Below are 16,993 nucleotides of genomic sequence, written 5' to 3' on the forward strand. Positions count from 1 at the left end.
AAAGATGATTGTGAGACTTTCATTGCAGGTAGAGCCAAACATGTCTAGCATGAAAACAGATGATTTGATTAAATTTGAGTTAAGATGAAAATTATTGAGAATAATAACTCAAATCCCATAAGATATTTATTTGGGATTTGTTTGAGATTTGTTTAAGATTTATCAGATATTGCTTAATGGATAAGAAGACTTACAAAAAAGAATTATAAGAGAAAGATGATTCTTAATAGGTAAGTTTAACTTGTAAGAGAAGAATTCTAAAAGAAAAGAAATTCTTAATAGGTAAGTTTGACTTATAGAAGAAGAATTCAAAGAGGAGAGAGATTTTTAATGAGCAAGTTTGTATGGTTATAAATAGGTGAAATCTCTACAAAGTTAGATATGAAAAAAAGACGTAAGAAAGTTATAGGGTTTTGTGAGATAGACACCCCATAAGAGTATTAAGGTTTTACGTCTTGTGGGTGTGTATGTTTGTTTGTGAGTAGACTAGAAGAGACTGAGAGGATCCACATAGGTATAATGTATGTGAACATATGGGTATGTGTTTAGTTATGTTGAAAGGGTGTACAAGGGTTTGAGTTTGTGTTTGTTTGGATTGAGAATACTTCATAGGACTAGAAGAGATTAAGAGTGTCTTATGAGTATTGATTGTTAAGTGAGATTGATGATTTGATATATGTTTGTAATTCTCTACAACTAGTAGATCTTGTTTCTTATCCGTGGATGTAGGTTAGTTAGACCGAACCACGTTAAGTTATTTTCTCTTGTGTGTTTGATTTATTGTTTCATTTCGCTTCCGTTGATGTAATAGGATTAGAGGCTTTTAGCCCAATAAATGGTATCAGAGCTGTGGTGTTCTCCAATAAGTGGTATCAGAGCTGAAGTTTCAAAATGTGAGAAGAGTTAAAGATTTAAGATATGAAAAGAGTTAGAAGTTTGAGATGTGAAAAGTGCATGGTTTGAGACATTGGAAGAAGCAAGTCCAAAACAGCTCGATTTAAGAGAAGAGTTTGAGTTTAAGTTTTAAAGATTGAGGATTGGTTTGTATGAAGTGTAAAAACACAAGATAAAAGAAGATGATTGTGAGATTTTTATTGTAGGTGGGGCCAAACATGTCTAGCATAAAGACAGATGATTTAATAGAATTTGAGTCAAGATGAAGATTGTTAAGAATAAGAACTTAAATCTTATAAGAGATTTGTTTGAGATTTGTTAGAGATTTGTCAAATATTATTTGATAGACAAGAAGACTTGCAAAAAAGAATTCTAAAAGAAAAAAGATTCTTAATAGGTAAGTTTGACTTGTAAGAGAAGAATTCTAAAGAAAAAGAATTCTTAATAGGTAAGTTTGAATTATAGGAGAAGAATTCTAAAAGGAGAGAAATTTTTAATTGGCAAGTTTTTATGGTTATAAATAGGTGAAGTCTCTACAAGAATAGGTATAAAAAAAGATGTAAGAGAGTTGTATGATTTTATGGGATAAACACCCCATAAGAGTATTGAAACTTTACGTCTTGTGGGTGTGTATGTTTGTTTATGAGTAGACTAGAAGAGACTGAGAGGTTCCACATAGGTATGATGTATGAGAGCATATGGGTATGTATTCGATTATGTTAAAATGATATACAAGGGTTGTTTGTATTTGTTTGGGTTGAGAATACTTCATAAGACTAGAGGAGATTGAGAGTATCTTATGAGTATTGATTGTTAAGTGAGGTTGATGATTTGATGTATGTTTGTAATTTTCTACAACTAGTAGATCTTGTTTCTCATCCATGGATGTAGGTTAGTTAGACCGAACTACGTTAAATTATTTTTTCTTATGTGTTTGATTTATTATTTGATTTCGCTTTCGTTGGTGTGATTGTATTGGAGGCTTTTAGCCTAACAAATGGTATCAGAGCTATGGTATTTTTCAACAAGTGGTATCATAGCTAAAGTTTCAAAACTTGAGAGGAGTTAAAGATTCAAGATGTGAAAAGAGCTGAAAGTTTGAGATGTAGAAAGTGCATGATTTGAGACATAGGAAGAAGTAAGTCCAAAAGAGTTCGATTTAAGATAAGAGTTCGAGTTTAAGTTTTGAAGATTGAAGATTAGTTTGTATGAAGCGTAGAGACACAAGAGAAGAGGATTGTGAGACTTTCATTACAGGTAGGGCTAAACATGTCTAGCCTGAATATAGATGATTTGATAAAATTTGAGTCAAGATGAAGATTGTTGGGATTAATGACTCAAATCTCATAGAAGATTTGTTTGGGATTTGTTAGAGATTTATTTGAGATTTATCAGATATTGTTTGATGGAAAAGAAAACTTGCAAAAAAAAAAATTTAAGAGAAAAAAGATTCTTAATAGGTAAGTTTGACTTGCAAGAGAAGAATTATAAAAAGAAAGGGATTCTTAATAGGCAAGTTTGACTTACAGAAGAAAAATTTTATGAGAAGAGAGATTCTTAATGGACAAGTTTGTATGGTTATCAATAGGTGAAGTCTCTTCAGGAATAAGTATAAGAAAAAGAAGTAAGAGAGTTGTATGATTTTATGGGATAGACACCTCATAGGAGTATTGAGACTTTACATCTTGTGGATATGTATGTTTGTTTATAAGTGGACTAGAAGAGACTGAGAGGGTCCACATAGGTATGATGTATGAGAGCATATGGGTATGTGTTTGGTTATGTTGAAATGGTGCACAAGGGTTTGGGTTTATGTTTGTATTTGTTTGAGTTGAGAATACTTCATAGGATTAGAAGAGATTGAGAGTATCTTATGAGTATTAATTGTTAAGTGAGGTTGATGATTTGATGTATGTTTGTAATTCTCTACAACTAGTAAATCTTATTTCTCATCCGTGGATGTAAGTTAGTTAGATCGAACCATGTTAAATTACTTTCTCTTGTGTGTTTGATTTATTATTTGATTTCACTTTCGTTAGTGTGATTGGATTAGAGGCTTTTAACCTAACAAATAGTATCAGAGCTGTGGTGTTTCCCAACAAGTGATATTAGAGCTGAAGTTTCAAAACATGAAAAGAGTTGAGGATTCAAGATATGAAAAGAGTTGAAAGTTTGAGATGTGGAAAGAGCTAAAGGTTTGAGATGTGGAAAGTGCATGGTTTGAAACATGGGAAGAAGCAAGTCCAAAAAAGTTCGATTCAAGAGAAGAGTTCGAATTTAAGTTTTGAAGATTAAAGATTAGTTTGTATGAAACGTGAAGACATAAGAGAAAAAAAGATAATTGTGAGACTTCTATTACTGGTGGAGCTAAACATGTCAGCATGAAGATAGATAATTTGATAGAATTTGAGTCAAGAAAGAGATTGTTGGAAATAACGACTCAAATCTCATAAGAGATTTATTTGGGATTTGTTAGAGAGTTTTTTTAGATTTATCAAATATTGCTTGATGGACAAGAAGACTTACAAAAAAAATTCTAAGAGAAAGAGAATTCTTAATAGGTAAGTTTGATTCGTAAGAGAAGAATTCTAAAAGGAAAGGGATTCTTAATAGGCAAGTTTGACTTATAGAAGAAAAATTTTAGAGAAGAAAGATTCTTAATGGGCAAGTTTGTATGGTTATAAATAGGTGAAGTCTCTACAGGATTAGGTATGATAAAAAGATGTAAGAAAGTTGTAAGATTTTATGGGATAAACACCCCATAGGAGTATTTAGTCTTTACATCTTATGGGTGTGTATGTTTGTTTTTGAGTGGACTAGAGGAGATTGAGAAGGTCACACAGGTATGATGTATGGGAGCATATGGGTATGTGTTTGGTTATGTTAAAAGAGTGTACAAGGGTTTGAGTTTGTGTTTGTTTAAGTTGAGAATACTTCATAGGACTAGAGGAGATTAAGAGTGCCTTATGAGTATTAATTGTTAAGTGAGGTTGATAATTTGATGTATGTTTGTAATTCTTTACATTTAGTAGATCTTGTTTCTTATCCATGGATATAGGTTAGTTGGATCGAACCACGTTAAATTATTTTTTCTTGTGTGTTTGATTTATTGTTTTATTTCGCTTCCACTGGTGCGATTGGATTGGAGACTTTTAGCCCAACAAATGGTATCAGAGCTGTGGTGTTCTCCAACAAGTGGTATCATAGTTGAAATTTTGAAACGTGAGAAGAGTTGAAGATTCAAGATGTGAAAATAGCTTAAAGTTTGAGATGTGAGAAGTGCATGGTTTGAGATATGAGAAGAAACAAGTCCAAAATAGCTCGATTCAAGAGAAGAGTTTGAGTTTAAGTTTTAAAGATTGAGGATTAGTTTGTATGAAGCGTGAAGACACAAGAGAAGAGAAGATGATTGTGAGACTTTCATTACAGGTGGGGTCAAACATGTCTATCATGAAGATAAATAATTTGATGAAATTTGAGTTAAGATAGAGATTGTTGAGAATAATGACTCAAATCCCATAAGAGATTTGTTTAGGATTTATTAGAGATTTGTTTGAGATTTTCAGATATTGTTTGATGGACAAGAAAACTTGCAAAAAAAAATTTTAAAAGAAAGAAGATTCTTAATAGGTAAGTTTGACTTGCAAGAAAAGAATTTTAAAAAGAAAAGGATTCTTAATAGGTAAGTTTAACTTACAGGAAAAGAATTCTAAGAGGAGATAGATTCTTAATGAGCAAGTTTGTATGGTTATAAATAGGTGAAGTTTCTACAGGAATAGGTATGAGAAAAAAATCTAAGAGAGTTGTATGATTTTGTAGGATAGACACCCCATTAGAGTATTGAGACTTTACATCTTGTCGGTGTGTATGTTTGTTTTTGAGTGGATTAGAGGAGACTAAGAGGGTCCATATAGGTATGATGTATGAGAGCATGTGGGTATATGTTTGGTTATGTTAAAATGGTGCATAAGGGTTTAAGTTTGTATTTGTGTTTGTTTGGACTGAGAATACTTCATAGGACTAGAAGAGATTGAGAGTATCTTATGAGTATTGATTGTTAAGTGAGGTTGATGATTTGATGTATGTTTGTAATTCTCTACAACTAGTGAATCTTATTTCTCATCCGTGGATGTAGGTTAGTTGGATCGAATCACGTTAAATTATTTTCTCTTATATGTTCGATTTATTGTTTAATTTCACTTTCGTTGGTGTGATTGGATTGGAGGCTTTTAGCCAAACAAATGATATCAGAACTGTGGTGTTCTTCAACAAGTAATATTAGAGCTGAAGTTTCAAAACGTAAGAAGAGTTAAAGATTCAAGATGTGAAAAGAGCTGAAAGTTTGAGACGTGAGAAGAGCTAAAAGTTTGAGATGTGAAAAGTGCATGGTTTGAGACATAAGAAGTAAGTCCAAAAGAACTCGATTCAAGAGAAGAGTTTGAGTTTAACTTTTGAAGATTAAAGATTAGTTTGTGTGAAGCGTGAAGACATAAGAGAAAAGAAGATAATTGTGAGACTTTCATTACAAGTAGGGCCAAACATGTCAGCATGAAGACAGATGATTAGATGGAATTTAAGTCAAGATAGAGATTGTTAGGAATAATGACTCAAATCTCATAAGAGATTTGTTTGGGATTTGTTAGAGATTTGTTTGAGATTTGTCAGATATTGCTTGATGGACAAGAAGACTTGCAAAAAAGAATTCTAAGAGAAAGAGGATTCTTAATAGGTAAGTTTAACTTGTAAGAGAAGAATTCTAAAAGGAAAAAGATTTTTAATAGGTAAGTTTAACTTACAGAAAAAGAATTTTAAGAGGAGAAAGATTCTTAATGGGTATGTTTGTATGGTTATAAAGAGGTGAGGTCTCTACAAGGTTAGGTATAAAAATAAGATGTAAAAAAGTTGTAAGATTTTGTAAGATAGACACCTCATAGGAGTATTGGGGCTTTACAACTTGTGGGTGTATATGTTTGTTTGTGAGTGGACTAGAAAAGATTGAGAGGGTTCACATAGGTATAATATATGAAAGTATATGGGTATGTGTTTGGTTATGTTGAAAGAGTGTACAAGGGTTTAGGTTTGTGTTTTTTGGGTTGAGAATACTTCATAGGACTAAAGGTGATTGAGAGTGTCTTATGAGTATTGATTGTTAAGTGAGGTTGATGATTTGATGTATGTTTGTAATTCTCTATATTTAGTGGATCTTATTTTTCATTCGTGGATATAGGTTAATTGGACCGAACCACGTTAAATTATTTTCTCTTTTGTGTTTGCTTTATTGTTTGATTTCGCTTCCGCTGGTGTGATTGGATTGAAAGATTTTAGCCCAACAAATGGTATCAAAGCTGTGGTATTCTCTAACAAGTGGTATAAGAGCTGAAGTTTCGAAACATGAGAAGAGTTGAAGATTCAAAATGTGAAAAGAGTTGAAAGTTTGAGATGTGGGAAGTGCATGATTTGAGACATGAGAAGAAGCAAGTCCAAAAGAGCTCGATTCAAGATAAGAGTTTGAGTTTAAGTTTTGAAGATTGAGGATTGGTTTGTATGAAGCGTGAAGACACAAGAGAAAAGAAGATGATTGTGAGACTTTCATTACAGGTGGGGTCAAATATGTCTATCATGAAGACAGATAATTTGATGAAATTTGAGTCAAGATAGAGATTGTTGAGAATAATGACTCAAATCACATAAGAGATTTATTTAGGATTTATTAGAGATTTGTTTGAGATTTGTCAGATATTGTTTGATGGACAAGAAGACTTGTAAAAAAGAATTCTAAAAGAAAGAAGATTCTTAATAGGTAAGTTTGACTTGCAAGAGAAGAATTCTAAAAAGAAATGGATTCTTAATAGGCAAGTTTGACTTACAAGAAAAAAATTCTAAGAGGAAAGAGATTCTTAATGGGCAAGTTTGTATAGTTATAAATAGGTGAAGTTTCTATAGGGTTAGGTATGAAAAAAAGATGTAAGAAAGTTGTAAGATTTTGTGGGATAGACACCCCATAGGAGTATTAAGACTTTACGTCTTGTGGGTGTGTATGTTTGTTTGTGAGTGGACTAGAGGAGACTGAGAGGGTTCACATAGATATGATGTATAGGAACATATGGGTATGTATTTGGTTTTGTTGAAAGGGTGCACAAAGGTTTAGGTTTATGTTTGTTTGGGTTGAGAATACTTCATAGGACTAGAGGAGATTGAGAATATCTTATGAGTATTGATTGTTAAGTGAGGTTGATGATTTGATATATGTTTGTAATTCTCTACAACTAGTGAATTTTGTTTTTCATCCATTAATGTAGGTTAGTTGGACCGAACTACATTAAATTATTTTTTCTTATGTGTTCGATTTATTATTTGATTTCACTTCCATTGGTGTAATTAAATTGGAGGCTTTTAGCACAACAAATAATATCAAAGCTGTGGTGTTCCTCAACAAGTGATATCAGAGCTGAAGTTTCGAAACGTGAGAAGAGTTGAAGATTCAAGATGTGGAAAATGCTGAAAGTTTGAGATGTGGGAAGAGCTAAAGGTTTGAGATGTGAAAAGTGCATGATTTGAGACATGAGAAGAAGCAAGTTCAAAAGAGCTCGATTTAAGAGAAGAGATCGAGTTTAAGTTTTGAAGATTGAAGATTAGTTTGTATAAAGCGTGAAGACACAAGAGAAAATAAGATGATTGTGAGACTTTCATTGTCGATGGAGCCAAACATGTCTAGCATGAAGACAGATGATTTGATAGAATTTGAGTCAAGATGAAGATTGTTGGGAATAATGACTCAAATCCTATAAGAGATTTGTTTGGAATTTGTTAGAGATTTGTTTGAGATTTGTCAGATATTGTTTGATGAACAAGAAGACTTGCAAAAAAATATTCTAAGAGAAAAAGGATTCTTAATAGGTAAGTTTAACTTGTAAGAGAAGAATTTTAAAAGAAAAGAGATTCTTAATAGGCAAGTTTGACTTACAGGAGAAGAATTCTAAGAAGAGAGAGATTCTTAATGGGCAAGTTTGTATGGTTATAAATAGGTGAAGTTTCTTCAAGGTTAGGTATGAGAAAAAGATGTAAGAAAGTTGTAGGATTTTGTAGGATAAATACCTCATAGGAGTATTGAGGCTTTACGTCTTGTGGGTGTGTATGTTTGTTTGTGAGTGAACTAGAGGAGATTGAGAGGGTTCACATAGTTATGATGTATGAGAGTATATGGGTATGTGTTTGGTTATGTTGAAAGGGTGCACAAAGGTTTGGATTTGTGTTTGTTTGGGTTGAGAATACTTCATAAAACTAGAGGAGATTAAGAGTGCCTTATGAGTATTGATTGTTAAGTGAGGTTGATGATTTGATGTATGTTTGTAATTCTCTACAACTAGTAGATCTTGTTTCTCATCCGTGGATGTAGGTTTATTGGACCTAATTATGTTAAATTATTTTCTCTTGTGTGTTTGATTTATTGTTTGATTTCGCTTCCGCTGGTGTGATTGAATTGGAGGCTTTTAGCCCAACAATTTTTTAGCTTTTATTATAAATACGAATATATTCATATAGTTTAATTTTGTTCTTTTTTATTTTTTATTTGAAAATTTTTAAATAATTTTTTATTTAATATAATAAAAACATTATTTGATATATTATTTATTATAAAAATAATTTTATAATTATTTATTAATTTTATAAATATTAATAATTTAAATTTATTTTTATTAATGTAATATCTTTAATAATTATTTTTTTCTCACCATAATTCATTTCACCTCTGTCATAATTTTTATATCTAAATATATATCTTATCATTGATTTCAATTTCATCGTTACAGTAATTAATCTCAAATCTACTATTATTTCAATCTCATTGTAATTAATTTCATCGTCCATCTAAATGAATCATAACTTAATTTGCAGATTTAATAGATGTCATCACTTAAAAATAACTATATAAATAAATTAAATTAAATTTTAAACTTTGAAAAGCAATTTTTCTTACCTAAATTAGTACTACATTATTTATAAGGATTTTAGTAAGAATGGTCTTAAGATATTTTCTAAATTAATTAAAATTATTTATAATAATATTTTGTAATAAATACGATTTATCGACACTTAATTATATGAATTTTAATATATTAAAAATAAATTACTCAATATAAAATTAAAAAGAAGCAGAAAAGTTTACATCCTTTATTAAATTCTTGGAGCCCAAATGACGTTGATAATGCATTAATATAGTCCGATATCGTACGCATAACAGCCCTGGCCCAATCGGCTCATTTGGAAACCCAAATAACTACCAAGCAGCCGATTGGTACCACTTTGTCATTGCAGCTTCTGGAACGCATTAATGCAGCTACTTTTTTTTTTTTAATCTTTTTTGTTAAATTAGCTTTTTTAAAAAAATTGTTCTTGCACTATACTTTTTCTTTTGCATTGAATGGTATGTTGATTCAAATATATTGAACATTTTAGAAAACTATTAGTTATATTATAAAGTTAACATAGATATGATGAAAATACGTGTATGTATACAATCATATATATAAGCTCTACAAGAAGATTTATGTTTCTCATCACATATTCATACCAATCTACAAATGAAAATCGATATTGAGTTATATAATTTTTGTTTTCACACGAACTCACGAAGAAAAGAGATTTATTGTATTAGTAAAGAATATATACAAAGGAATGATCAAGTTACATCGATGTAAAGTTTATTAATTTTATATTTTTTTTAATAATTTTTTTAAGAATAATATTTAAAAATTGGTAATAGTGTGATATTAAACGATTAAAAGTTTGATTAAGATGATTTTGAATAGACATACAAATACAAATGCAAATAATAAGCCAATATTAACCTAACATTACCTACAAATATAATCATGATAAAAAAAAATGACAAGAAAATGAATGAAAATAAAACAGAAAACACAGTGATCCAGATGAAGGAATGCGACCCTAATCTTTTCCTTACTAACAGCCCCTCAGTTATTGCAAATTTCATGACTATGATGTAAGACGAGAGTAAAACTTATCCAAACATTTTTCTCCAGCCAGCTCCCATAATCGTATCCTAATGAGTCCTCAAGCAATTGATGCCAAGCTCACTAGTATTATTGTAATGGTGCAAGAAAAATGCAGGTTGATACCTGGAAATCAAATTTACCTTCCTGGTATAGCTTGATTCGTTCATTGTTGACGACTTTGTTGGTTGTCAAGAAGCTGGCTTTCCTCGGGGCAAGTTTTTTCAATGTAGCATCCGAGCTTTGATATAAATGGCATGTAACTGATTTTATCATCCATATCTTCTGTTCATTTATCCATTTACCAATTTGCCTTTCTGTTATGAGAAACTCGTGTAAACGTTTAGAAAGGGCTGATAGGAAAATGAACAAGAATACACTAAAATGTGGACCTGAAACCTGGAGGATAAATATAGAAGGAAAATATTAGCTCCAGGGGAAGTCATTTTATGTACTATATTTTTAATATTGCATGATGAGCATGGGTCCATTGATTTGTGAACTTAAAATTTTGGATAACTTACATTTTGTCACCCAAATTTAGGAGAATTTTTATTTTGATTATCAAGTTATAAAAAATTACAGTTTAATCACTAATATTTATGATATTAATTTTTTTATGATTCAATTGTTAGTTTCTAACGATATACTGATATGACATATCACATCATCTATTAAATACTATGCGACATTATCACATATCATTAATTGAAATTTAATATATCATATGACATTACTCATACAATATTATAAAATATGAGTGAGATGATGAATTGTCTTTTGTTTTTATACCTAGATGATTAAGTAATCATCAAATAAAAAAATTAATTCAATCTATTTAATTGAAAGGAAGATTCAAATATAAAAACTAGATTCATCATCAATTTTGAATGAATTTGAATTATAAAAATATCCTTTTGACAGTTGTTCAGGATATTTCATATCTTATTAATTTTAAAATTTTTATTTCATTTTCCAACAAAATAATAATAATAATAATAAAGAATCAAATTTAATTGAGGAGACGTATTTCCATCTGTAAAAACCTACATAAAAACAGCTAGTATTTTATTTAAGAATAGATATATTCTTAAGTTACAACTTTACAAGCTTCATATGCATACTCTTATTGTAATATATTTTCTGTAACTTACTAGTAAAATTTGTGTATTTAATGACTTCTTAATGAATCAAGATTTGATATTAATAAAAACTTCATTTTGTTGGCCAGAATAAAAAGTAATTTAGTAAATCACTTATAATTGATTATCACATTGAAACAATGACATATTGATAATCAATATTAGAAAATATTATAATTCATACATACATACATACACAAGTGTATATATATATATATATGTAATTATACATAATGTGCACCCTTTACTGCAAAATTTGACCTCAGGGTCATGAAATGACAACCATTTTTCAAGGATTGGATCATTGGAACATTAAATCTCTACTAGGTTAAATCTTACAAATTTTGATGGATTTAAAGCACCCTTAGATTTTGGCAGAGGTTTCGTTTAGAACCTATATCCAGAATTCAAGTTGTAACAACTCTTGGATAGCAAATTTGCAGGTTGAAAGTAAAGCAGTTACCAGAAGCATCTTGTCATTAGCTCTATGAACTCAGTGACTTCGTAATGCGATGTATAAACCAACGGAAGAATTCTGAGATAATTTCATCAGAGCCAAATCTTCTAAAAGTCAGGAGCAGAGGCGCATAGCAAGAACTTCGAATATTTAATAACAACAACATACAAAGAACAGAAAGAATTTGAGAAGAGATGACAATGCAAATAGATAATTAAATCATTTCCTAAGTAATGAGCAGATGCATAGGTTCAGCCAATAAACAATTTGTAAATCCAACTCTTGGGAAGAAAAATACCAGTAAATGAAGCAGTAAACTAGAGGAATGCTAAAGATTTTCATCCTGCAGGATATGGGATACAAGTTATCACAAAGACAAAACATTGTTGCCATGGTGGAAGGTTCAGCAGATTACAAGTCCAATAATAACTTTGAAATACTGAGGTTGTCGAGAAATACATGAGGAAGACTTGAGATTTTCTATCTTTAAAAGGGGAGTCATAAGGAAGCATATATCAATAACTCTAGTACTTCGTAATTCTCATAAAGAACTTCATTATGGCAAATGATTGTATAGAAAGTTCCAATTATCTCTTAGAAGAACCTTTATTCACCTCATTCAGAGAAAAGAAGTTACCAATCACCAAGCTCTGCAATTACTACTACTCCAATATGGATGAGAGTTGAGCATCTCAGAAGATATCCTAAAGAAGCAAATAATTTTGATTCACGCAAATATCATATAAGACTGCAGATAATTCAAGCATTAAGACTCACCGCCTTCTTAGCATACATCAAACTAACTATATTTGACCTTTTTAAAAGTAAAATTACATAGGCAACAGCATTCGTTCGAGGCCAGATAAAGCATACAGCGTACACTGCAATAGGAAGCACAGTTGGAAATTCACATAAACCTTCTATCTTGATTCTTGTCATGAAGAGTAAATTGACAATATCAATGTCATAAAACTAAGTATAAAGATATGAAACCATAGTATACCAGACTGCCAGGTCTCTTAATAGATCAAAGTTTGCAATTACCCCAATATCTAAGAAAATCAGGACAATATTTATGTTTGTTGACTAAAGGCTCTAATGCTAGAACACACAACAACCCACAATTCTTCCATAATCATCTTAAGTACAGAAATTGAGAAATATAAACATTCGAAATCAGCTAAAAGATTCAAACTTCAATAGCAAAATAATTAATTAACACAAAAAAAAAATTGTTTTTTGATAGGATACCTACCTCTCCTACCCCACAGCAACTTTACCCTTCTGCTTCTTCTGCTCCACCATGAACTCCTGAACCCTCTCAGCTTTCTTCCTCATACCCTCAATCATCTCCTCTGACGCCGCGATTATCTGCTTCGGCAAATTAACCTCCAAGTAATCAAACCATTCCCCTAATGTCATCTTCTCCAACTCCACCTCTAGCCTTCCATTACAACTCTCCTTAACCTCCGTCTTCGACTCCTCCACTATCTTGTCATATTTTCTTACATTAATTTCTTCGTTGCGCAGCGAATTCAGCTCCTCCTCCTCATCCACTTCATCTTTTACAATAACTATTCCATCTGCTTCTTTCAAATTTGTTTCTTTTTCCTCTAATTTTTCTTCCAGCTGGTTCTTCTTCCTCCCCCGAGGGCGGCCTTTCCCTCGTTTCTCCTCGGCTTCCCCATTTTTTGGAACCTTCGGAATTACTAACCCGCAATTCACGGAATCCTCATTTTTCCTTCTCCTCGTAACCCTAACATTTTCTTTCTTTTCTAATTCAAAATTCTCCAATTCTTTATTAAAACTCTCCGTTTCGCTCTTCAAAGTCCTACCTCTCCTCCGTGGATTCCTCCTTCGGCTCTCCACCACCTCCTCTCCGCCGCCTCCGCGGCCTTCGAACGTGATCAAGATCGACGTAGACTCTCCCAGCTTCAACGTATCACCGTCGTGTAGATCAAATGGAGTTTCAGCAGGGAGTACCTTGGAATTAAGAGTCGTGCCGTTAGAGGATCCGAGATCTCGGAGGATCCATTTTCCGGATCCGGATTCGATTGTCAGGTGCTTAGAAGAAATGCCAGCGTCTTTGATTGGGACATTGTTGCCACGTTTTACTCGCCCGATCTGGATGGTGGATCCGGGTTGGAATACAATAGTTTCGCCTTTGCGTGGTCCCTGAACCATTTGTAGAGTAATCGGCGGTGGATCCATGTTGCGGGCTCCGGCGATAGAAAGCGAGAGTGAGAATTGAAAACCTTTTGAAAGAATTTGAATTGAGTTCAGGCGGTCTTTTTTTTTGTTTTAATTCCTTTTGTCTCTTATATCCAAATTTATCCGGTTTTTCTGGCCAAAACATAAAAAAATTTAACCGGTTGAGTGTAAACCCGGTTTAGGCACCAGTTTAAAGTTTAAAAGATTAATACAATGCCTAAAAACTTTTATCTTTCCATTCTTAAAATTTTATTTTTACAAAAGCTTAACTTACACATTATTTGGATGGAGAATTTAAACAAAAGCTTAAGTAGACAGTATTAAGATGGATGATGATATTAATATAAGTAAAATTAAAAAAAATATTAGAAGTATGATTAATTATTATAGTGGTTAAATTAAAATTATTGATAGGATGTGTGTTTTGATGTAAAAGTAATAATAATAGTAAAATTAAGTATAACGAAAAAAAAAAGTTTGAAAATAATGAATTTATTTAAAGTTTAGATATAATAATTTTATACTTTTATGTCCTTAATAATCATTAGATTAAAATTATTTATTTATATTAAATTAAAAATTAATATTATTTATTTACTTTATTATTTATTAGATATTTATTTTAATTAATTATTAAATTATGAAAATATTTATTTATTAATTAATTTAGATTTTATTTATTACATTGAATTAACATAATTATTTAAAATTTTTGAATAAAAATATAAATACAAAAAAAGAAATAGTAAGTGGTTTGGGATATTTTTGCCTTAATTGATCATTTTTATATGTTATAAAAAGGTTAATTAAAACGTTTGAGTAACCAAATGCCTTAATTGATCTTTTACAAATTTTATAAAGGATCAATTAAAGTGTTTGTCATTTTGAACACTTTAATTAATCTTTTTTTAACATTTTTTTTTCTATCAATTATTGAAAAGTTTTAATTGATTATATTTTATAAATAAAAATAATAATTAATTAAAATATTTATTTTTTTACTATTAGAGGAATCATTTGTCTTTTAAATATTTATTATTAATAAAACAAAAAAAGTTATCATCATAAATATTTAAAAAATTATAATAATTATATAAAAATTAATATACGTGAATTTTTTCAATTAAATGAATGAATTTCAATACGTAATGTTTTAAAAATAAAAAAAATTTCAAATATTGTATTTTTTAAAAATTATATATTTTTTTAAACTTAAAATTTCATAAATCAAACAAATTCAAAGGAAAAAAAAAGGGTTAAGTTGAAAAATAAAACCATGATGGGAAAAAATCTTCCATTGGACCTAAAAAAAAGTCTAGTGACAAGACAAAAGTATGGCATAATAAAAGTCGCACCCAAACCATTAGAGCATTTAAAAACAAAAATGGCTTTTTATTGCTAAGTGCACCTCACAACGGATGCAATTACGTTCAAATCATATCTTAAAAAATCAAAATGTAAACAATATTGGAATAAAGAGTATTTTTGGGATTAAGACTAAATTTGTCATTATACTTTATTTCAATGTTGAATTTTGTTTCTCTATTCTAGTTTGATAAAATTTTGCCACTAAATTATAATTTTTTTTAATTAAACTTGATTTTAAAAGATTTTAGACAAAAATATTATTCCTTAAAAAGATTTTATTTTTTAATAATTAAAATAATAAATTAATTAATAAAAATATTAGAAAATGAAAAGTTAACCTATAATTTTTTTTTGGTAGTTAGAGTTATCAATATTAAAATTATTATTAAAGTTAAAAATTCAATGTTCTATTAATAATTCTTACCGTTGTTGATTAACCTATAAATTTTACTTTATAAAAAACTAAAATCATATCATTTTTTTCATTTTTAATTTGATACAACTGGAATATTTTATGAAAATATTTCATTCTTGTTAAATTTTAGAAAAATAGCAACATGAAAATTTATGAAAATAACATTATGAGTAAGATATGTTGGATTTGGTGTACAACGACCAATTTTAACCTGAAAACGTTATTACTTATCGATGCCATCATCGGTTAAGTTTGAAAATTAAAAGAAAAAAAATAAAAAAAAGCTTTTGTTTTTATAAAATAAAATTATAAGTCAACTTTTTTTTTTAATGTTTTTATTAATTGATTTATTATTTTTTAATTATGAAAAAAATTTTGGATGGAATAGTTTATTTCGTTAAATTTTGTTCTAAGATCGTCTAAAATCAAATTTTAGATATAAAATTTAATAAAAAATAAAAGTTTAGTGGTAAAATTCAATCAAATTAAAATATAATGTCATAATTCAACATTAAGATAGAATATAGTGACAATTTTCTTTTAATCCCAGTATTCTTTTTTTTTAATATTTTAATATAAATTTAAAATAAAATAATGATCCTAGCTGGTAGGGATGAGATTAAGAAACTATTAAAATCTATTGACTATAAAATTGTATTAGGTTTTATTTGAAAGCACAGTAAAATGAGCATCTGATTTTTTTGTAAAATTATTATGGTAATATAATCATTGAGATGATCTTATTATTAAGTAATTTGAAATCACTTTTTTGTTAATAATCATTAATTTTTAAAAATTAAATATTATCGTGTTTGATATTATTAAAAAATAAATATTTTATTTTATTTAAAATTATGAAAATAACCATACATATTGTGATAGTTATATAAATTAATGATTTTAATATTATTTAAAAATAATAGTTTATTTAATTTTATAATAAATATAATTAAATTTTGAAATTAAAAATATACTTATTGATGCATAAACTAATTTTTATAATATAAATTATATAAACAAATTGAATTAGAAAATAAATTAATCTATTAAATTCATAATAAAAAAGCAAAAAGATTGCATTATATAAAAAAATTTTAAACAAATAATACATAACATATTTTTGAATTTATTAGAATGAAAATTAATTTGAAAATATAAACATTTATAATATAAAACAATAACAATTTAAAGAGAAAGTAATATTTCAATTCATATATTAATTAATAATATTGATTATTTTTAATTTTACATAATACTTCAAATCTGTAAGAAAAATTTTATTTTTTTAAATAAAATTTAATAATAATTTAATTACTCTCAATAATTTAATCACCGTGTACAAATCATCATGATATTTAAAATGATCATCCTATTTCAAATACCAGCTAAGTGTGCAAAGTATTAACTTTTTAGCTAACATTTGGAAAAACATCCTCGAAGTTGATAACATAGCTGCCTAGAAATCTCCTCTACCAACTGCTTCTCCTTTTTC

At 29.1% G+C, this 16,993-nt stretch overlaps 1 protein-coding gene across 3 annotated transcripts; it reads right to left on the minus strand.

Annotated features, from left to right (window-relative positions):
- Positions 1-11,146: 11,146 nt before the first annotated feature.
- On the minus strand, positions 11,147-13,789 carry LOC111279676 (FHA domain-containing protein At4g14490-like). 3 transcript variants are annotated; one of them, XM_089756725.1, is made up of 2 exons: positions 12,763-13,789; positions 11,147-11,647 (listed from the first exon to the last, which is right to left on the minus strand). In XM_089756725.1, the coding sequence occupies exon 1, from the start codon at positions 13,716-13,718 to the stop codon at positions 12,768-12,770; it is 951 nt and encodes a 316-aa protein (XP_089612851.1). In that variant the 5' UTR covers positions 13,719-13,789; the 3' UTR covers positions 11,147-11,647; positions 12,763-12,767. The 3 variants fall into 3 exon arrangements, with proteins under 3 accessions (XP_089612851.1, XP_089612852.1, XP_022722391.2); XM_089756726.1 differs by having other exon boundaries at positions 11,148-11,585; XM_022866656.2 differs by lacking the exon at positions 11,147-11,647 and adding an exon at positions 11,674-12,211.
- Between the last annotated feature and the right edge of the window lie 3,204 nt (positions 13,790-16,993).

This window comes from Durio zibethinus, chromosome 27, assembly GCF_047325235.1.
Source record: "Durio zibethinus cultivar Kanyao isolate XHJ-2024 chromosome 27, ASM4732523v1, whole genome shotgun sequence".
NCBI classification, from domain to species: Eukaryota; Viridiplantae; Streptophyta; class Magnoliopsida; order Malvales; family Malvaceae; genus Durio; species Durio zibethinus.

What these genes read in the sequence shown, in the direction of transcription:
- LOC111279676 (XM_089756725.1), bottom strand. Translation starts at nt 13,718, where the DNA reads ATGGATCCACCGCCGATTACTCTACAAATGGTTCAGGGACCACGCAAA.